The sequence below is a fragment of the Malus sylvestris genome, chromosome 5, assembly GCF_916048215.2.
Source record: "Malus sylvestris chromosome 5, drMalSylv7.2, whole genome shotgun sequence".
NCBI lineage: Eukaryota > Viridiplantae > Streptophyta > Magnoliopsida > Rosales > Rosaceae > Malus > Malus sylvestris.
Window position 1 is genome coordinate 38,141,441 of NC_062264.1, and position 23,503 is coordinate 38,164,943.

Sequence of the window (23,503 nt, forward strand, 5' to 3'; positions counted from 1 at the left end):
TTGTCTTTATTTTTTTGAGATGTGATGGTGTTTTTCTTTGGCCTGAATACCTTTGATGGTTCCTAGAGTATATCTCCAACATTCCTTAGAAGTGGTTGCTACTGTGTCATAATATAAATTTTACAGAAGGAAAGGTTTTTTATTTTCTATTCTTGCTATATTGTCTTCGGTTGTGCAAACTATTCATTGTAGGAGATCCCTTCATATATATTAGTTAATTCTTGCTAAGATTTGTGCAAACTGTTTTTGTTATGTCAAAGTTGAAACCTTTTTTTAGGGTTGTAAATAGATTTCACATGTATGTAAATACTATATGTACGCATTATAACTTTCTACATATTTTATACGATTTTAAAATCCACAGAATCGCGTATGCATTTTTGCTAGTTAAACCTAAAATCATGTAATTATGTATGAAGAGGAGAATAATGCAGAAAGATTGTTTTTTATAGTGCAGCCAATGACAATTCATTTCTCATGAAACAAAGAAAAGAGAAACAGAGGTATAAAAGTATATTATTTTTTATAGTTGCAAATATTATGAATTCTGAAAAGAAAAAACTACATATAACACTTCAATCACAGACCTAAGCATCTGAAACGCGGCGGCCAAGATACCATTCAAGACAGGCTCAACATAATGGATGAACTAACCTATCTGTGTCCCTGAGCTCACTGCATGTCATATACACCCGACCAACTGGGCATAGGAGCATAATGAGGAAAACTTCTGTATCCTCACTTAGAAGAAAACAATGCATGCATAATAGCCACATAAACCTCGCGTATATAAATTGTTGTGGCAATAATTTGCAATAGAAAACGTAGTTATAAGTAAGATATACGAAATACCAACATTACAATGGTTTTTTTTTTCTTCATTCGATTGTACTGAAGCATGCATCTTAGTGGAGAACAATTAAGTACTACGTGAGGTCTCTATAATGAAATGGGAGATTGATTACACTTGAGGAAACTGAAAATTCAAATATGCACACTCCATAGTGTATCTTCACAACCAACAGAAACATTTATGTATACGACATATGTTTGACATTGTTTTTCCCCACTCAAATCGTCTTGAGAAATTTTGACTACATTGAGAATAAGCAAAAGAGTACTTTTTACTACCTAATTTACTAAGATCCACCAAATCTAAGAACTACAAAACTTTGATTAAAAAATCAAATAGAATAGCATGAGAAAGTTATTAAGACACCATATCTAAATTTTTTGCATATAAAAACACCTGTATTTCACCTGATTTTCGAATGAAATACAGATGCTTGTATTTCACCTGTACATAGCTGCCGGACATTTGTTGTCTTCTTCGGGTTCAAGATCCTTCTATTGTCTGAGATGTGAAAGAATCAGAAATCGTAAAGAGTTTGATAAATAAACATGTAATGTGATTATGTGACCACCATGCACTCATGTCTCAGACAGATAAACAAAGATACCAAAAAACATAGGGGCAATGTTAAGATAAACAGTGAGGCAATGTCACATTGTTTTGCATAATCTTGAAAATTGGGGATAAGGTCATCTCTAACCGAAGGGTTCAGAGGGCTGAAAATAGCCCTAAAACCGTCTCCAACCGAGGGCTAGGCCAGAGGGCTCTGGAATCTGGGAGGGCCCCACTGAATTTCAAAGGGCCAAAGGGCCAAAGGGCTGGCTGCTTTCGGCCAGCCAGCTAGCCCCGGGCTAGCTATTTTTTTTTTATGGTTTTCCCATTGCTGTCGATTATAATCGACAACATTAAAGAAGGATTTTTTTAATACTGTCGGTTATAACCGACATTAATAGTTATTCAAAGGCAATTTTTTTTTTAATTACTATTAGTGTCGGTTATAACCGACACTAATAATTTGAAAATTTTTCAATATAACGGCTAGTAGTCGTTGTATTAACTTTTTTTTTTGTTTTTTTATATGAATTTAAACTTCTTCTTTTTTCCCTTTTTTTTTCCTTTTCATATGAATCAAATTTGATTTCATATTTTTTTTCAATTCTATTTTACAAAATTTGTTTCATATTTTTTTAAATTCCATTTTTTTTCCTATAACTTCTATTTCACAAAATTTGTTTCTATTTTTTTTTAAATTCTATTTTTTTTCCTATAACTTCTATTTTACAAAATTTGATTCATTTTTTTTTTCATATAACTTCTATTTTACAAAATTTGTTTCATATTTTTTTTAAATTCCATTTTTTTCCTATAACTTCTATTTCACAAAATTTGTTTCATATTTTTTTTCAATTCTATTTTTTTCCTATAACTTCCTAGGCCATTTATACAACATTAAATTAAATTAAGTAACATGAAACAACATTAAACAATATGAAACAACATTAAATAACATTAACCAACATACAAATTATACAACATAAAAAAACATTTAACAACATGAAACTTAAACAACATTTTTAAAAACATTTAACAACATAAAACTTAAAAGGCTACTCCATGCTTCTTTTGGCCCAAAGATGTGCAGCAAGATCCTGTTGTAGGTACTTATTTGTGGCATGAGAACGTATCATTCTATAGCGCCTCATGTACTCATTTATAAAGATACTACCAGTTCTTGGATTGAAAGGCAAATTAGGCCCATCATATATTTTTGCTAGAGCCTTTCTTGACCTATTTGGATCTTCTTGGTCGTCATCCGACTCTTTATCAATATACCCATCTCGCTCATCCTCCACTATCATATTGTGTAATATGATGCAAGACATCATGATGGAGTTCAAATTTTCTCGACTCCACCCTCTTGCCGGTTCGCTGATGATCTTCCACTGTGTTTGTAGAATACCGAAACTCTCAACATCTTTCCGGTATGCCTCTTGGTGTAAGGTAAACAACTTTTCTGCATCATTCTTAGGGTTTGGAATTGTTTGGACAAGTGTCGCCCACTTTGGGTAGATGCCATCTGCCAAGTAATACCCTATATTGTATTCACGGCCGTTGATGTAGTAGTCAAGTTGAGGTGCTTTACCTTTTGTCAAGTTATTGAAGAGGGGTGAACGCCCAAGAACTGTAATGTCATTTTGGGATCCAGGGACTCCAAAGAAAGCATGCCAGATCCATGTGTCATATGAGGCAACTGCCTCTAACACAACAGTTGGCTTTCTCGACCTTCCGCTAAAGCCTTTTTGCCATCCAGTGGAACAGTTCTTCGAATCCCAATGCATGCAGTCTAATGACCCTATCATGCCCAGAAACCCACGGTCTTCAGCTTTACGAAGGAGCCGATTCAGATCTTCTTGATTTGGCTCTTGGAGGTACTCGTCTTTGTAAACTTGAACAATTGTGTTGCAAAATTCGTCAAGAGTATTAAGGCATGTAGACTCAGACATACCATGGGTTTCATCCATCGAATCAGCTGAGGAACCATAGGCCATCATTCGGAGTGCAACAGTAACCTTCTGATGAGGTGAGAAACCAGGGCGGCCTGCTCTGTCCCGCTTCTGTCGAAAGTATGGATTGACCTGCTGGACATCACGAAGTAAACGATCGAAGACATGACGCCTCATCCGGAAGCGACGTCTGAAATCCTCTTCTATGTACACCGAGTTGGGGTTGAAGTAGTTGTTCATCAGATTGGCATGCGCCGTCGCTCTGTTTCGTGGTTTGTAAGAGCGACCAGCAACAGAGCCACCCCATTAAGGTTGTTCCTCAGTTGGCTGACACACCATAGCCGCAGCCATGTTTTGTTTGTTGCGCCTTACTTGAACTTCTTCATCAGACTCCTCATCTTCTCGTCTCATTGGATGAGGACCCCCTATTGGAATTGGATGAGGATCCAAAGTTGGAATTCATTGCAAACTTGAATTGAAAGAGATTGAATTGAAGTAGATTGAATTCAAAGTTGTGTGAATTATAGCCTAATATCCACCCTATTTATAGCAAAAAAAAATTCAAATCCAACGGCTAGCTGACGTCATGTTGACGTCACTTAGCCGTTGGATTTGAATTTAAATTATAGTTTTTAATTAATAAATTATGTTTGGCCCTATGGTACTTTGGCCCTCGGTTGGAGACGGTTTTTTGTGACAGGGCTAAAACGAGCTCTCTGGCCCTTTGGCCCTCGGTTGGAGACGGAGGCAAATATGGCACTGTAATGTTCATTAAAATATTAATATCTTGGGGAATCTTGGAGGGCCAAAGGGCTAAAACGAGCCCTCTGACCAGCCCTCGGTTAGAGATGGCGTAAGGTATTCAAAGTGCTAACAAAGACGTGCAAATGGTATTGAAATGCTAAAAAGGGCATTTTGAATAATTATATTATGCGGCAGCAAAAAGACAATTGACTTTCAAACTACAAAAATAAATGATAAAAAACACATACTTGCACCCAATGCATTGTTTTTTTTTTTCTGTGCAGTATAAGAATAAAAAAAAGATAACATTCCCCTGAAACCAAATTCATCCCCCAATTTCTTGCAACAAATTTCAGTAATTACGAACGCAACTAAATCTTAAATAAACAGAGTTGTTCAATTATATTAAACTACATATAGGGAGGGGGAAAGAGATAAAAGAGAGAAAAGAGAGACCTGGAACTACCTGGATCCTCAATACTGACCAGAGCATAATTCCGATTGGGTTTCAAAAGTGAAGTGTACATCAAATGCTATATCAGTGTTGTCGGATGCTGAAAAGTAACTGCAATCCAAGGAACAATTTCATTTATAAGTATAATAAAAATAGAAAGAATCAGGGAAAATCTGTGATGGTGGAAAACATAAAAGCCAAACCAAAACTCTAAACCTATATTATAGGTTTATTAAATTCAATGTTGAAAACCATTTAATAGTATTGTTTGAAACCTAAAAAAGGATTGAATAGTCTTGGTAGAGTGGAGGTAAAAAAAGAAGCAAGCCACTATAAAATTACAAGCATCGTCCAGCTGAGAACAACAACAACAACAACAACAAAGTATTTTCCCACTAAGTGGGGTCGGCTATATGAATCCTAGAACGCCATTGCGCTCAGTTTTGTGTCATGTCCTCCGTTAGATCCAAGTACTCTAAGTCTTTTCTTAGAGTCTCTTCCAAAGTTTTCCTATGTCTTCCTCTACCCCTTCGGCCCTGAACCTCTGTCCAGTAGTCACATCTTCGAACCGGAGCGTTAGTAGGCCTTCTTTGCACATGTCCAAATCACCGGAACCGATTTTCTCTCATCTTTCCTTCAATTTCGGCTACTCCTACTTTACCTCGAATATCCTTATTCCCAATCTTATCCTTTCTCGTGTGCCCACACATCCCACGAAGCATCCTCAGCTCCGCCACACCCATTTTGTGTACGTGTTGATGCTTCACCGCCCAACATTCTGTGCCATACAACATCGCTAGCCTTATTGTCGTCCTATAAAATTTTCCCTTGAGCTTTAGTGACCTATGACGGTCACACAACACGCCGGATGCACTCTTACACTTCATCCATCCAGCTTGTATTCTATGGTTGAGATCTCCATTTAATTCTCCGTTCTCTTGCACGATAGATCTTAGGTAGCGAAAACGGTCGCTTTTTGTGATCTTCGCTAGATTGCTCCGGTCATTAGTATGGATAAGTATATAAATGGATAGAGATAGGAAAGCAAACACAAGATGTACGTGGTTCACCCAGATTGGCTACGTCCACGGAATAGAGGAGTTCTCATTAATTGTGAAGGGTTTACACAAGTACATAGGTTCAAGCTCTCCTTTAGTGAGTACAAGTGAATAATTTAGAACAAATGACATTAGGAAATATTGTGGGAGAATGATCTCGTAATCACGAAACTTCTAAGTATCGGAGTGTGGTATCGTCTTGACGTGCCTTATCTGTCTCATAGGTAGATGGGGCATCTTCTCTGGAAGTACTATTCCTCCATCCATGGGTGGTATCTTTAACTGGTGGAGATGCACAATGTAATGTATCAATTTCACTTGAAGCTTACTTGTAGTTTCAGGCTTGGTCAAACGCGATACAAACCATGTAGTAGGAGTCACCCAAGTCGCCGAGCTAGGGGATATGCTGAAAGAGGTGACAGACAAGGTAAGCAATTATAGCTCCGGCTGATTGTTCATAGTCTCCCTATCTTGCAGGCAGCATAAAGGATAAAGAGAAGAAAATGAGAAGAGATGATATGGGATACTTTTGCTTTTGAAGAAGTAACTTTCCACAGGCTTATTCTTGAACTGAGCTGGAGGGTTTTCTGGTTTCCTCCAGAGTATAAGGCCGACTGAAGAATTTGAGGGTCACAACAAGTCCATCAAATCTAGAGTACGTTCGACCTTGCTGATATGGGATACTTTTGCTTTGACAGAGTAATGGATGTATCGGCACGTGTGTTGTTACGCTTGTCTCCACATGCTTCCTTGTATCCTTCTCCCTTGCCCTATTTGTTCCTCAGGCAGATGCAGTATCTTCCCTGGAAGCATAAGATGTTGAAGATGAGTACTCGAGAGCAATGTCAGGTAAGTAATCAGGTAAAGGGTTCCAGGCAGTCAGTTCCTGGCTGGAAGCTTGATTCCAAGTACTGACTGATTGCTCTCTTTCTCCTAGTCTTGCAGGTAAGAACAAGGCCAAAGGAAAAGACAGGAAAAAAGCATGATATGGGATACTCTTGCTTTTAACCCTGATGATATGAGATATTCTTGCTCTAGTATAGCTTGTTTGCAGAGGTATTATCGGGGGGAAAGAAAGCTGAATATTTCGAAAGGCTTCGTTGGGAGTGCCCTCTCAGATATGAGGAAGGGTTGAGCATTTTTGTAGGTCTACCTGTCCGTTGGGGATGGAGGTTGATATATATAGGAGTCTCCTTAACAACAAGTAGTAATGCTATTCCTGTACCCTACTTGGTCATAGCACGGTAATGGGAGCTGCCAGCTTCACATGTTTTAACGTTGTCAGAGCACTTTGAAAAAGTGGTCTGTGGTATCTGGAAAGCTGATGTTGCGTGTGAAGATTACAGACAGCTTTATCCAAGGAGATCCGGCTCTTGAAGTTGGGAAAGTGTTGCCTCTTCGGTTTTCGAACAAGCAATCCTATCGGGGATCTGGCTCTCGAGATTCAGAGAACGATGCCTCTTTGATTTTTGAGAAAGCAATCATGCTGGGGGTCTGGCTCTCGAGATTCGGAGAGCGGTGTCTCTTCGATTTTTGAGAAAGTAGTCATGTTGGGAGTCTGGCTCTCGAGATTCGAAGGGCGGTGCCTCTTCAATTTTTGAGCAAGCAATCTTGTTGGGAGTGTTTTCTCGAATGTGAGTAAAGGTTGGGCATGTTTGCTAGTCTACCTTGCCACAAAGCATAGAGGTTGACACACAGGAACTTTCCAATTATCCAGCAATGGTACTGTTCCTTTACCCTCTCTTCGATTTTTGAGAAAGTAGTCATGTTGGGAGTCTGGCTCTCGAGATTCGGATTACGGTGCCTCTTCGATTTTGGAGCAAGCAATCTTGTTTGGAGTGTTTTCTCGAATGTGAGTAAAGGTTGAGCATGTTTGATAGTCTACCTTGCCACGAAGCACAGAAGTTGACACACAGGGACTTTCCAATTATCCAGCAGTGGTATTGTTCCTTTACCCTTATGGGTAATAATATGGTAGCTAGACCTTCAAAATTTATGTGTCTAAACTTTGTTAGTGTTGTTTCTTTGCTATTATTTTACCCTTCTTGGTCAGAACGATGTAGTGGGAGCTGCAAGCTTCACGTGTTCAACTTTGGCAGAGAATTTTGGCAAAGTTATCTGTGGTACCCATGAGCTACTGTTGCGTGTGGGAAGTGGGTGATTGAACAGTAAGACTCATGTGTTTTCTACTTCACCAGAAGTCTTCGACCGAATGCCCATAATTTCCGCAAAGCTGAGTGTACGTGTGACAGGTGCTGACAAGGCTGGAAAAGTAGGTGCCTCTTCGATTTCTGAGATCGGCCCTCGTGATCTCTGAGCAGCCCAGCTTTTGAGAAAGCAAGCGCCTCTTCGATTTCTGAGATCGGCCTTCGTGGTCTTTGCGCAGCCCAGCTTTTGAGAAAGCAAACGCCTCTTGGATTTCTGAGATCGACCCTCGTGGTATCTGAGCAGCCTTACTTTTGAGAAAGAAAACGCCTCTTGGATTTCTGAGCTGGCGCCTCTTCGATTTCTGAAGCTCCGTCGAGTGCAGATTTTTATAGAGGCTGGCATTAAATTCCAAAACACACTTGAATCTCCACCACTAGAAGCTCCATTCTTGCATTTCTAAGATCTTGATTTGTCCGACCTCTTCTCTCTTCAACACCTTTGAAAATGTCTGGCCCCTTCGACTGTCGTTTTGACTTGAACCTTGTTGAAGAGGCAGCCCCGCCTTCTCCAGACAACATATGGCGCCCATCCTTCGTCTCCCCTACTGATCCTCTTACCGTTGGGGATTCCGTGATGAAGAATGATATGACAGCTGCGGTGGTGGCCATGAACCTTCTCACTCCCAAAGATAACAGACTACTTTCCAAACGGTCTGATGAGTTAGCTATTAAGGATTCTCTGGCTCTCGGTGTTCAGTGTGCAGGTTCTGTGTCTAATATGGCCCAACGCCTATTTGCTCGAACCCGCCAAGTTGAATCATTGGCGGCTGAAGTGATGAGTCTCAAACAGGAGATTAAAGGGCTCAAGCATGAGAATAAACAGTTGCACCGGCTCGCACATGACTATGCTACAAACATGAAGAGGAAGTTTGACCAGATGAAGAAATCTGATGGTCAGGTTTTACTTGATCATCAGAGATTTGTGGGTTTGTTCCAAATGCATTTATTGCCTTCGTCTTCTGGGGCTGTACCGCTTAATGAAGCTCCAAATGATCAACCTCTGATGCCTCCTCCTTCTAGGGTTCTGTCCAGTACTGAGGCTCCGAATGATCCCCCTTCAGTGCATTCTCTTTCTGGGGCTCTACCGACTGCTGAGACTTCTCTTAAGCAACCTTTGTGAAGGCTCCCTCTTGTTTGTTTATTTTGACTTATGTATATGTACATATTTGTAGCTTATCGGGGATATCAATAAATAAGTTTTCCTTCATTTCGACGTATTGTGTTAAATACACCAAAGCCTTCTTCGCTAAGTTCTTTGAATTTTCTTTTGTTGAAGCTTTGTGAGTGGAGCATGTAGTTTGAGGTAATGTTCCCTTAATTTCTTGAGTGAGGAAAACTTCTCGGTTGGAGACTTGGAAAATCCAAGTCACTGAGTGGGATCGGCTATATGAATCTTAGAACGTCATTGTGCTCGGTCATGTGTCACGTCCTTCGTTAGATCCAAGTACTCTAAGTCTTTTCTTAGAGTCTCTTCCAAAGTTTTCCTAGGTCTTCCTCTACCCCTTCGGCCCTGAACCTCTGTCCCATAGTCGCATCTTCTAATCGGAGCGTCAGTAGGCCTTCTTTGCACATGTCCAAACCACCGTAACCAATTTTCTCTCATCTTTCCTTCAATTTCGGCTACTCCTACTTTACCCCGAATATCCTCATTCCTAATCTTATCCTTTCTCGTGTGCCCACGCATCCAACGAAGCATCCTCATCTCCGCTACACCCATTTTGTGTACATGTTGATGCTTTACCGCCCAACATTCTGTGCCATACAGCATCGTTGGCCTTATTGCCGTCCTATAAAATTTTCCCTTGAGCTTTAGTGGCATACGGCGGTCACATAACACGCCGGATGCACTCTTCCACTTCATCCATCCAGCTTGTATTCTATGGTTGAGATCTCCATCTAATTCTCAGTTCTTTTGCAAGATAGATCCTAGGTAACGAAAACGGTCGCTCTTTAGTATTTCTTGATCTCCGATCCTCACCCCTAACTCGTTTTGGCCTCCATTTGCACTGAACTTGCACTCCATATATTCTGTCTTTGATCGGCTTAGGCGAAGACCTTTAGATTCCAACACTTCTCTCCAAAGGTTAAGCTTTGCATTTACCCCTTCCTGAGTTTCATCTATCAACACTATATCGTCTGCGAAAAGCATACACCAAGGAATATCATCTTGAATATGTCCTGTTAACTCATCCATTACCAACGCAAAAAGGTAAGGACTTAAGGATGAACCTTGGTGTAATCCTACAGTTATGGGAAAGCTTTCAGTTTGTCCTTCATGAGTTCTTACGGCAGTCTTTGCTCCTTCATACATATCCTTTATAGCTTGGATATATGCTACTCGTACTCCTTTCTTCTCTAAAATCCTCCAAAGAATGTCTCTTGGGACCCTATCATACGCTTTCTCCAAATCTATAAAAATCATGTGTAAATCCTTTTTCCCATCTCTATATCTTTCCATCAATCTTCGTAAGAGATAGATTGCCTCCATGGTTGAGAGCCCTGGCATGAACCCGAATTGGTTGTCCGAAACCCGTGTCTCTTGCCTCAATCTATGCTCAATGACATAATGGGTACACATATCTTTCATTAAGTAGATATAGAGGGTAGGACAATGATACACAGAGAGACCTGAAAGATGCGGGAGAACATTTATTGTCAAAGAAATTATGTGATAATCAACCATAAGATGCATTTCTCTGCATGTAGGTGTTTCATTTAAGAAAGTAATCATGCTCCTGCATGTTATCGAATGTTAATGAAACTGAAATTTTACCTCGGCAGCCAGCCACCATTTTTGGCAAAGCAACAACAATTTTGGGAAAGGGTTCAGAATCCTGCTGCTGATCATAAATTATACTCCTCTTCTGCACCATTTCAATACGGCAAATGAATTTTGGTACCTCGCTGTTCCCGTGACCTCCCCCATCCTCCCCTATTGAATTACCAAACACAAAAGACGTAACAAATTAAAGTAATGCAACTTAACAAAAACAAAGACATCTGAGCTGTTCAAGAAATAAAGTAAAAACATTACCTCAAGAATTCCATGAAACCTGGATATATCGTCAGGGGCAATTCTGGGGGAATAGTTGATAAAGAAATACGGCTCAAATCCATGAAAATGGCAGCAAACACTATGTCCTAGGATGATGCGACAACTTATCAAAGTTAGAAAATGTATTATCTCAGTTTATATTAGTTTAGTTTAGTTTGGTAGCATATATGATCCCCGTGCAGCAACATAGAATACCTAGTAAAAGTTGCATTTCTGAGAACAAATAACCAACATGCTTGGCCGAAAAAACAATGTGGATGTTTTAGTAATACAAAAGTACAGTTTTATTCAGGTTTCTCAGTCACCAACCAAACATTGTCATAGCAGAAAAATAACCCTAAAAGAAATTTGGAGCACAAACTAACCTTCCTTCATTGAGCAGCAAGGAAGAGGGGGAGAAAATTGATTCCACATAAACCAAGGCATAAGATGCTTACCAAACTTTTCAAATGGCTAAATTGTTCATTTAACTTGACAACTTCTTCCTGCAATTCACAAGTAAGATCATTAGATGCGGTAAATAAAACATCATACTTCATCCATGGCAATCTAGCAGAGAAACCAATTACATTCAGATGGAGCCTAATCTGTGGAAGTATAGCTATATGCACTGAAAATGCATTATCATATTGTCATATTTAAAACTGAGGTTTATGCAGTATGCTTTCTCTAGCATACACAATTTTTGCCCTTCATTTTTGAAGTTCTGCACTTCATAATTCATATACTTTCAGTTTCCTTTCTAATGAAGGTATGGACTGCTTTCCATTGGAATTTTCATAAGACAATGTTATGATATTCCTAATTTAGAATGTGTTCCCATTCTAAAGAATGCAAGAACTAAATCATAAATATTGTACAATTAGCTCTCAATTACTCTGATGTGATTGTGGCAAGGCATGAGAATCAGAACCACTCCATGTTCTCCCCCTTCGTGATTTGGTCATTAAAAAATACTTCATTCCCTCCATCTTTTATCACGTCTTCTTGGTGATGACTTGTTTGTCTTCGAACTGTATCCACAAAAAAACCACAAATTAATCCCAAAAAAATCATTCCCTCCTCGTTTTGCACCTTGGACATCGAGATTTTAAACCAAAAACCAAAATCAAACAAACATCAATTTTAAACATACATTAAGAGGAATCAAATTCAAACTGAAATTTGAAATTTGGAAAATTCCAACTTTGATATGCTATCGCTACTTGTGTTCATTAAATTTGATGGCACTGTCAGTGAAAAGTAACCTTAGGGCTACTAATATGTTCACTAAACGGCAAGGAAATCAATTCAGTGGGATAAATGGTCCCATATCACAAAACATACTATCGGACCTCTGGACAATCAGAGGTGACACAGACAACCAAGAATGAGAAACAAAGCATAGAGCGGACGAATAATATAAGCCGAAAAAAACCAAACAGTCAATTAAAAAAATCATAAAATTGCGCTATCTAAAACGGAAAGCATGGAGAAACAATGTATAGAAGTTCAGGACATACCAAAGCCTTGATTCAAACGTAATGGCTCAAAATCCCTAGATCAAAGGCAGCAGCAAGAGCAGATTATGATACTGTGATGAGAGCCCGATCTAAACTACAAAAAATCAGTGAGATTACATTGAATCAAGGCAAGATCGGGCTCTCATCCCTAGATCAAAGGCAGCAGCAAGAGCAGATTATGATGCTGTGATGAAACCCCATTCCAATCGAAGCGTAAACAAACGAACACAGTAAAAGTAACTGAAACTGTGACGGTGCAATGGACTCAATCTATGATAGTGCACCAAACAAAGGGTAAGTCTCAGAACATCAATTTTCACTTCGTCCCCTACACTTGACCAAAGATAAATGTCACAGCCCGTCCCGGAATTATTAATTCCGAGGACGTGAGATGACCAATGTGACCTTAAACGGGATTAAGGTGTGTAAATGTATGACATTTGTTTTACTTTAAGATCCTAAACTAGGGTTAGATTTATATTTGTATGTGTTAATTTGTGCTTGGACTTAGGTAGGGCCTCCTACCCTGAATTCCCTCCCTAAAACCCGTAACCTTTCTTCTCTCTTCTTCTTTCATTCCAGACTCTCTCTCTCTCTTATTCTTTTCTGAAAACTCTCTCATTCTCTCTCTTACTCTCGAACTCATGGCAACCACCAAGAACCACCACAATCTTGTACCAACGTTCCATTTAAGACCACCATCGTGATCCTGGGGACTTCACGAGCACGGGGATACCAATTTCAGGTGAGTTTCACTTCGAAAACCCTAGTTCTAAAGTTGCCGTGAGATGACACTGTTCATGAGCTTTGAATTGGTTACGTTTTAGGCTAAAACAAGATCACAGCGAGTTTAGTAAGGTCCCAAGGAAGCTCGGAGTGCTTCGTTGGAAGTTTTTGGACGTAAGAACACGGAGATCGACAAGTTCAAAGTTTGGCCGGAGCTTTCGAGGCGTTTTCCGGCGAATCCCCGGCGAGTTAGGAGTCTCGGTAGGTATCAATCTCTTCGTCTCGTCAAGTAATACAACTTTCCTTTTTGTTTCACTCAATTTCGTTGAGTATTGAAGAAGTTATACTCATTTGAAAAATACCCAGTTTCCGGCGACCTCCGAGGCTTTCGAGGAAGTTTCCGGCCAAACCACGGCGAAATAGGTGTTTTGCAAGGTACCATTCTCTTTGTCTCTTCAAGGGCTACAACTTTCGTTTTTGAATCACTTGATTTTGTTGAGAAATAACAAAGTTATGGCAATTTGAAAAACTGTTCAGAAAACGGCCGCCGGAAAAACCAGTCCGGCGACCCAAGGAAGAAGAAGGTGCTACAGTAAAAATAAAAAATAAAAATAAAATTATTTTAAAAATATTTCGACGTCCGTGACGTCGAGTAGATCACTGTGGTATATTCATATACCTAAATTGAACACCGTATGAGAAAGTTATTGAGGATTGTTGGTTAGGTGTTCAAATAACGTTTTATAGTTTTCACATTTAGGTGAAAATGTGAATTGATGATCCGACCGTTGGATCGTCACCAAAATTTGATACGTTGTAATACGTAATATTTGAGGATTATTGGAACTTACGGATTGGGAATCCGAGTTACGGATCTTTCGGAATTGGAATTGTAAGTCCATAATATAAAATGTTAACCGTCACTTAGTTTTGGAAATTGACGGAAATCCAACCGTTGGATGGTAATGAAATTTTAGGATGTTATCCTAGAGATATATTGTGGACCTCTGGAAGTTATGGATTTAAAATCTGAGTGGCAGATTTTCCGGATCGAACTACGTAGTGACGTATTTTATATAAGTTAAATATTCTATCGATATGAATTCTGAGGTTGGATTTGATTACTATTCTAGGCGGCGATCGTCGTGACGCCTTGATGTGTGGTGCTAGGGAGTTGTTGGATGAACTCCAGGTGAGTGGGCAGTTTTGTTTTCCGTATATATATATATATACTTAACGTTTTCCCAGAAATTGAAAATGCATGAAATTATGTTTAAAATGAAATGCATATGAGTTATGTGGAAAAACGGGAAGTGAAATACCATGCATAGAATTGATATGAAAAGTATATAGAAATGTGAGTTGAAATGCCATGCATGAATTAATATATGATGCATATGTATGAATTGGTGCGGTGGACGCACAGGTAAGAATTGATTTATGATGCATATGTATGAATTGGTGCGGTGGACGCACAGGTAAGAATTGATTTATGATGCATATGTATGAAATGGTGCGGTGGACGCACAGATGAGTATTTAATTACTGTTATGATGATGATGATATATATTGAGCTCAAATCCTGCACCATGGTTTAGTGCTTATAGTATTCACCGCATCGCACGCTCGCCTTGGATCCAAGTAGATGCTAGTCGTACAGTCCACGCGGAGTGGGTACGACAGACCAGTCGCGAGAGTGTTAGTGAGATTCTGACTGGTGGGTGACCTTAGATTATGTGCACAGATGATTTATGAGAAGCACTAGAGCGTAACTTGTGTGCAGAAGGCCGGACGGGTCACAGAGGTGACTCCGGTAGAGTGATAATGATAGATTTTGAGCTCTAGGTTCAACCGTATAGGGCTATTAGAGGGCCTACGGTTGATTACTTTCTTGCACCTGATATATTATGTTGATGCATTCATACCTTATTACTGTTGAGATGATGTGGCATGGCATAATTAATATGAGAAATGTTGAGATGACATGGCATGGCATGATTGATAAAGAGATAATGTTGAGATAGTAAAAATGAAGTTTTGAGAATATATATGTATATTTATATTTTACATTTCTGGGAAAGTATACAGGTTTTACGGAGAGGGGTTACAACGTTTTGAGAAATGTTTGGATTTGGAAAAGAATTGTTTTACTGACCCACTCAATTTTGGTTTTGCGCCCCTCCAGGTTCAGGAATCACAAAGGTGTGGTGACTACGAGGAATTCGACGGTGTTCTGACAGATTGGACAAAATTAGGACTCACCTTCGGGTGTATCAACTTATAAATTGTATAATTAAAGCTTCCGTACTGTGCAAATGGTTACGTCACTCTCACGTGACGGCCAGCATGCCCTCCTTCGGGACGGGGTGTGTCAGTTGGTATCAGAGCATGGTTGCAATCTTGGACATCTTGAGAAGTTTATAGTGAATTCTGTCAGAACTACACCGCCTCGTAGCAAACCACGTAGTTAGAGGAACTTAGTCTCCCCGATTTAGCGGGTTGGGGGAAACTATTATTATGGTGATTCGGTATATTATCAAAATGGACATTTTAAGACGGGTTATGAGTTGAATTTGAATCACCTTATGAAATGATGAACCTGAGGGAGCGAAGTAACGGTTTAACCATTTGGAAAAGATGTTTCAGGTTATGCAAGTCAAAGGAAATTTCCTTCTGACAAGGGGTCGAGACGACTACCTGGTTTTGGTTATGAATTTGTATCCTGGTGGAAACAGGAGTAAGAATTGTTGTCACCAGAGGAATCAGTCGATTGAGAATTGTTTAAGGACTTGTTTAAAGGAAAAGTTTATCCCTCCGGCATTTATCGATGGTAGTAAACAAGAGTTTACAAATATGAGACAAGGAAGGTGATGATCGAGGGATATTATAGAAAGTTTTCAGACTTGCCTCGTTCCATCCAGATATTGTTGTTAATTTGGTGGAGGTGTTATGTTGTTTTAAGCTGGGTGGCAAAAAGGGAAGTGGTATTTTGGGTGACCACTATCCATTGTACTTCTTACCAGGAGTATACAAGATGTTGTTGAGCCTTGAGGACTCTGAGAACATGAGCAACGAGAATAAAGAAGAATAAGAAAAGAATGGGAATTAAAAGAAGACAATAAAGTTAATGATTCGTCATATCAAGAATATCGAAGGATTCAGAGCTTCGAAAGAAGTGAAGCTAGAGTTAATTCTTCCAGCTGAGGTTTTAATGTCGCTGGTCAGAATAAAAGTGATGGATATACTGGTAATCCCCGATATTTGAGACAAGGTGTCTCGAGTAAAGGAAATGTACCTTGTGCAGCAGGTACAAAATTAACACTTTGGGAAGTGTGAAATTAATGAATGTGTTTATGTGAACAGAGGGGACACAGAATTGTGAATCGTCCCTAGAATCAGTTGTACTCAACAATTTTCCATGATATCATAGTGTCGATTCAGCAGAGTTATGGACTTAGTAGTTTGGTCGGATTGACCGTGAGTACAAAGAGATTTGATGAGTTATATGTTCAGCTGTACAGACCATGAGAAGTGGATTCGACTGACACATGAGAAATTGGTGAGTTATAGGCTCGGCCGTGCCGACCACGCGGAGTGGATCCGGCCGACGTATTATTGAGATAAGAGTTGAATCAGTCGTATTGATCATTCTAGTTGACTTCGGCTGATATATTTCTTATTATGTATGTTATTACCTTGAGAGTAGTAAATAAATGTAGTTGAGATGAGTGTATGTATTTTGCATTGAGTGACAAAATAGTAATGTTATATCTTTGAGAGTGGTTGCCTACTTATCGAGACAACGATGATTTATCAGTATTGCGGGCTGCAGACCGTAATATTAATAACTCATTCGTGGATTCGTTAAGCAAGCAAACCGGTAGATTATTTTATGTTAGTATTGTACTTATTTGGAATGCTTAATAATAATAGAATATATATTGTATCAGTTAATTCTGTTCCATTAGATTGGTTGGTTATAATTGTGACAAGACGAAATGTTATGGGAAACCAGTACTTTCCATCGATCTGGATGAACAGAGATTACTTTTGTAAGTATGCAAAATGGATTGAGTCAGGCTGTTATTTATGCTGTGAGAGCAAAGAGATTGTTTTCGAAAGGCTGTCAAAAATACTTAGCTCATGTGGTGCTAAATGATGTTGTTTGGAGTAGTGTGAATAATGTCGAAAGAGTTAGACTTTTCTTGATGTCTTCCTTGAAAGTATACCTGGATTGCCTTCAGGCAGAGATATGAGGTTCATTATTGATTTGTTGCCAGGTATAAATTTATATTGGAGATTGGTTCAGGATGAGTTAAGGGAATTGGAAATTCAGTTGAGAGAATTGGTTGATAAAAGTTTTATTCAACCTAGTACAACACTTTTGAGGAGCCCAGTTTGTTGGTGAGGAAGAAAAATGGATCTTGAGACTGTTCATTGATTATAGACAATGGAGTCGGGTAACGATTGAGAACCGTTATCCATGGTGATGTACTGATGTTTATTTAACCAGCTCAGAAGTAATTGCGAAGATTCAAAGATTGAATTGAGATCTGGTTACTACCAATTGAATATTATAAGTGACATTGATCATAAGATGGTTTTCTGGACTCGTTATAGTCTTTATGAAGTTTGGTGATGCTATATGGATACTCATGCTGTTTTATGAGTTATTGGATGAAGTATTCCAATAATGCCTTGATAAATAGATATCATTTTCATTGAAGATATTCTGGTATACTCTAAGCCTAGAGCAGAGCATGTAAACGTATTAAGTCGGTGAAGCAAAGATTAAGAGAACGTTGGTTGTATGCTAAGTTTAGCAAATGCGAATGTTGGATGAATCAAGTGGCATTCTGAGATTGGTTATATCTGCTTAAGGTATTCAAATGAATTCTTAAAAGGCAGCAGAATTGAGAAATTGGAACAACCACAAGCCATAATTGAGATTCGGAAATTCTTAACTTATCAGGCTATTTTGGATGGTTGTGAAAGAATTTTTAGTCATTGTTTTGTCATTGATGAGACTGTTGAGAAAGGAGGTTATGTATGAGTGGGAAGGAAATTGTAAGCAAAGGATTCAACAACTGAAGTATTTCCTCACTCATGCACGTATTTTAGTAATCCCAGAGAATAATGGTAATCATAAATTTTTAGTGATGTTTCTTGAATGGTATTGGATGCATGTTGATGCAAATGTTAGGGTGATTGCATACGTTTCACGATAAATGGAACCTCATGAGATGAATTACCCTACGGGTGACTTGGAAGTCATGATTACCATTCTTGCTGTGAAGTTATGGAGACATTATATTTTAGTGAGAATGCAAGATTTTACAAATCAAAAGAGTCTTCAATATCCATTACTTGGAAGGATTTTGATATGAGGCAGCGAAAGTGAATTGTATTGCTTAATGAACATGATTGTACGATCAGGGTGATCGTAAAGTTTGTTCTAGCTGAAGCACTTGGTGAGAAGACTACAGTAAGATTAATATCTGGCACGTTTGCCAAGAGTATCATTTTGTGGATTGAAAACCAACGGAAGAAAAATTAAGAATGGAAGATCGAGAAGAAGTTATACTTGTTAAGTAACAAGTTAGTACATTTACCCCAATGTTGAGTAACAACCTTTCCCAGACAGTGCAACACTACTTATTTGTTTTATGGAAAAGAGAATTGGATTACGGAACTGCTAAGTTTCTTAAGTATGTTGGTTGTGCAGTTTCCGAAGTAACGCCATAAGGACCATGAAATGTGTCACGTGAGTCGGTTTTTGATGACTTGTGAATGGAATGTTTCTGGGTAGAGAAAGATTCGATCAAGAAAGAGTTTTAGTAGACCCTGAGACTATGGATGAGTCTCCTCAAAGTATTCAGGTGATTAAGTTAACCTGAAGTAACCAGGAATGGCAAAAGAGATCAACAGATGGATATGCCACTAATCGAGTGTGTAAGGTAAATGGTTTGATATTTTTGGAAAATTCACCACGAACAGAAATGAAGAGAATTGGAAAAGAGACAAGATAAGATTTAAACACATCAGACCGTTTTGATCATTAAAAGAATCAATGAAGTTGCATATAAGTTTGTGATGCCTTCAAAAAATTGGCTAAGGTGCATAATGCATTATATTTCGATGCGTTGTCACTAGGTGGCAGATTCGTCACATGGGATTCTGGTGCAACTATTTAGAATTCAATTGGATTCGACTTGATGAGGAACTAATGTCGACTTTGGATTGGAAAAAGAAGGTCCTAAGAATTAAGACAGAGTAAGTAGTAAAAGCTTTGTGAAGGAAATCATTCAGTAGAAAATTACATGGGAGACAGAAGAACGGATGAGAGTTATGTATCCGAGACTATTTTATGAGTTTTGATGTTCTGGTTGGTGATTGGAATTTCGGGGACGAAATTCTATAAGGAGGGGAGATTGTCACAGCCCGTCCCGGAATTATTAATTCCGAGGACGTGAGATGACCAATGTGACCTTAAACGGGATTAAGGTGTGTAAATGTATGACATTTGTTTTACTTTAAGATCCTAAACTAGGGTTAGATTTATATTTGTATGTGTTAATTTGTGCTTGGACTTAGGTAGGGCCTCCTACCCTGAATTCCCTCCCTAAAACCCGTAACCTTTCTTCTCTCTTCTTCTTTCATTCCAGACTCTCTCTCTCTCTTATTCTTTTCTGAAAACTCTCTCATTCTCTCTCTTACTCTCGAACTCATGGCAACCACCAAGAACCACCACAATCTTGTACCAACGTTCCATTTAAGACCACCATCGTGATCCTGGGGACTTCACGAGCACGGGGATACCAATTTCAGGTGAGTTTCACTTCGAAAACCCTAGTTCTAAAGTTGCCGTGAGATGACACTGTTCATGAGCTTTGAATTGGTTACGTTTTAGGCTAAAACAAGATCACAGCGAGTTTAGTAAGGTCCCAAGGAAGCTCGGAGTGCTTCGTTGGAAGTTTTTGGACGTAAGAACACGGAGATCGACAAGTTCAAAGTTTGGCCGGAGCTTTCGAGGCGTTTTCCGGCGAATCCCCGGCGATTTAGGAGTCTCGGTAGGTATCAATCTCTTCGTCTCGTCAATTAATACAACTTTCCTTTTTGTTTCACTCAATTTCGTTGAGTATTGAAGAAGTTATACTCATTTGAAAAATACCCAGTTTCCGGCGACCTCCGAGGCTTTCGAGGAAGTTTCCGGCCAAACCACGGCGAAATAGGTGTTGTGCAAGGTACCATTCTCTTTGTCTCTTCAAGGGCTACAACTTTCGTTTTTGAATCACTTGATTTTGTTGAGAAATAACAAAGTTATGGCAATTTGAAAAACTGTTCAGAAAACGGCCGCCGGAAAAACCAGTCCGGCGACCCAAGGAAGAAGAAGGTGCTACAGTAAAAATAAAAAATAAAAATAAAATTATTTTAAAAATATGTCGACGTCCGTGACGTCGAGTAGATCACTGTGGTATATTCATATACCTAAATTGAACACCGTATGAGAAAGTTATTGAGGATTGTTGGTTAGGTGTTCAAATAACGTTTTATAGTTTTCACATTTAGGTGAAAATGTGAATTGATGATCCGACCGTTGGATCGTCACCAAAATTTGATACGTTGTAATACGTAATATTTGAGGATTATTGGAACTTACGGATTGGGAATCCGAGTTACGGATCTTTCGGAATTGGAATTGTAAGTCCATAATATAAAATGTTAACCGTCACTTAGTTTTGGAAATTGACGGAAATCCAACCGTTGGATGGTAATGAAATTTTAGGATGTTATCCTAGAGATATATTGTGGACCTCTGGAAGTTATGGATTTAAAATCTGAGTGGCAGATTTTCCGGATCGAACTACGTAGTGACGTATTTTATATAAGTTAAATATTCTATCGATATGAATTCTGAGGTTGGATTTGATTACTATTCTAGGCGGCGATCGTCGTGACGCCTTGATGTGTGGTGCTAGGGAGTTGTTGGATGAACTCCAGGTGAGTGGGCAGTTTTGTTTTCCGTATATATATATATATACTTAACGTTTTCCCAGAAATTGAAAATGCATGAAATTATGTTTAAAATGAAATGCATATGAGTTATGTGGAAAAACGGGAAGTGAAATACCATGCATAGAATTGATATGAAAAGTATATAGAAATGTGAGTTGAAATGCCATGCATGAATTAATATATGATGCATATGTATGAATTGGTGCGGTGGACGCACAGGTAAGAATTGATTTATGATGCATATGTATGAATTGGTGCGGTGGACGCACAGGTAAGAATTGATTTATGATGCATATGTATGAAATGGTGCGGTGGACGCACAGATGAGTATTTAATTACTGTTATGATGATGATGATATATATTGAGCTCAAATCCTGCACCATGGTTTAGTGCTTATAGTATTCACCGCATCGCACGCTCGCCTTGGATCCAAGTAGATGCTAGTCGTACAGTCCACGCGGAGTGGGTACGACAGACCAGTCGCGAGAGTGTTAGTGAGATTCTGACTGGTGGGTGACCTTAGATTATGTGCACAGATGATTTATGAGAAGCACTAGAGCGTAACTTGTGTGCAGAAGGCCGGACGGGTCACAGAGGTGACTCCGGTAGAGTGATAATGATAGATTTTGAGCTCTAGGTTCAACCGTATAGGGCTATTAGAGGGCCTACGGTTGATTACTTTCTTGCACCTGATATGATTATGTTGATGCATTCATACCTTATTACTGTTGAGATGATGTGGCATGGCATAATTAATATGAGAAATGTTGAGATGACATGGCATGGCATGATTGATAAAGAGATAATGTTGAGATAGTAAAAATGAAGTTTTGAGAATATATATGTATATTTATATTTTACATTTCTGGGAAAGTATACAGGTTTTACGGAGAGGGGTTACAACGTTTTGAGAAATGTTTGGATTTGGAAAAGAATTGTTTTACTGACCCACTCAATTTTGGTTTTGCGCCCCTCCAGGTTCAGGAATCACAAAGGTGTGGTGACTACGAGGAATTCGACGGTGTTCTGACAGATTGGACAAAATTAGGACTCACCTTCGGGTGTATCAACTTATAAATTGTATAATTAAAGCTTCCGTACTGTGCAAATGGTTACGTCACTCTCACGTGACGGCCAGCATGCCCTCCTTCGGGACGGGGTGTGTCATAAACGCACAAATTTCCAAACAAAGCGTAGAAATTGAAATTGTGTCATGAAAACTATTGAGACATCTTTGCTTGGTGCTTGGCAATGCTCTAACCCACTATGGGGTTTTAAATTATTCTATCCAAGTACAATGATGGGGATCCACTGCCAGCTAACGACCAGTCATTTATACTTGATAATGTTCTCAATTACCATCCGGAAAAAGCTGTTAAATGCGTTCTGGAATCGGTCATCTCACATGATGCTTATCTACCCTGTTCTTGCTTAACTGCATTTTATTTAGAATTATGTTTCAGCGCACTTTTGATGCATTATGCTCGGATTCTGTGATTGATTTCATTGTTATATTGGTTATTGTAATGTTCATTTCATTGTAGGGCAGACATGAAACATTAAAATAGTAATGAAGCTCAGAATATTCCCTAAACACCAAAACCCACAACACATGCCCTCTACCCAACAAAGATAAATTAAAAACTACAATTCAATTTTGAAAAACTAAAGTGGCCAGAAACCAAAAAATCTTAGTGACAACTTGTACAGACGTTACAAAAATGCAGGACGCAAAACACATTAAAACGTCTAGAAACTCGAAGTTATCGCTATTTGGTTATGAAGATAGATATATATCACCAGGAAACCAAAAAAATGGCAAGGATTTGCCAAAATTTGTAAATCAAACACAGATGCATGAACTCCTTTTCCTCTGTTAGTCTGTTATCATCTCACATGCCACACTATTCAAGACTGGATCAATTCGATCACAACCAAACTGCCAGTATTAAACTTAACTAAGTACTGGTCAAATGATCTAACCATTGTTTATTACAGATCCAAATCAACAGTGGTAATAAATAAAATAATTTCAGTTGCCATTTGCAATTAAAATTGAACAATGCTTACTCCCAACGAATATCATCTAACATTGATTGCAGCAATCACATGTAATCGAATTAGCTATGTATTTGAGGATTTGGGAAAGGTTTTTTGAGAGTAAACAAACGTTAATTATTAGCTATGTATTTGCTTAACAAACAGTAGATGAAATTGCTATGTATATTTTAATGGGGAATTTAAAAACCAATCCCAATTTGTCATTGCTCAAACAAATTGGAATTTCAAAACCAATCTCAATGATCAAATTAACAAAATATTCAATTTTATGAAAACTCTTAAGCTAATTTAGAAAGGCAAATTGCAAGATTTTGAAGGAATT

The 23,503-nt window shown here is 38.7% G+C and overlaps 1 protein-coding gene and 2 long non-coding RNA genes across 3 annotated transcripts; all 3 read left to right on the forward strand.

The window, feature by feature from the left end:
- The first annotated feature begins 12,768 nt into the window (after positions 1 to 12,768).
- LOC126622872 (uncharacterized) lies at positions 12,769 to 22,295 on the forward strand. The gene is made up of 6 exons (XM_050291567.1): positions 12,769 to 12,798; positions 12,889 to 12,925; positions 13,236 to 13,360; positions 20,275 to 20,347; positions 21,046 to 21,104; positions 22,099 to 22,295. The coding sequence occupies exons 1-6, from the start codon at positions 12,769 to 12,771 to the stop codon at positions 22,195 to 22,197; spliced, it is 423 nt and encodes a 140-aa protein (XP_050147524.1). The 3' UTR covers positions 22,198 to 22,295.
- LOC126620848 (uncharacterized) lies at positions 14,148 to 18,663 on the forward strand. The gene is made up of 2 exons (XR_007622685.1): positions 14,148 to 14,295; positions 15,289 to 18,663. It is a non-coding gene; the product is annotated as an uncharacterized LOC126620848 (long non-coding RNA).
- Positions 14,302 to 14,732, forward strand: LOC126620860 (uncharacterized). Its single transcript, XR_007622698.1, has 2 exons — positions 14,302 to 14,529; positions 14,582 to 14,732. It is a non-coding gene; the product is annotated as an uncharacterized LOC126620860 (long non-coding RNA).
- Positions 22,296 to 23,503: the final 1,208 nt, after the last annotated feature.

Excerpts from the sequence above, each read along its gene's own strand:
- LOC126622872 (XM_050291567.1), top strand. The coding sequence starts at position 12,769 with ATGACCAATGTGACCTTAAACGGGATTAAG. Across the intron at positions 12,799-12,888 it reads TGACCTTAAACGGGATTAAG|GTAGGGCCTCCTACCCTGAA; the intron begins GTGTGTAAATGT and ends GCTTGGACTTAG. Across the intron at positions 12,926-13,235 it reads GAATTCCCTCCCTAAAACCC|GTCCCAAGGAAGCTCGGAGT; the intron begins GTAACCTTTCTT and ends GAGTTTAGTAAG.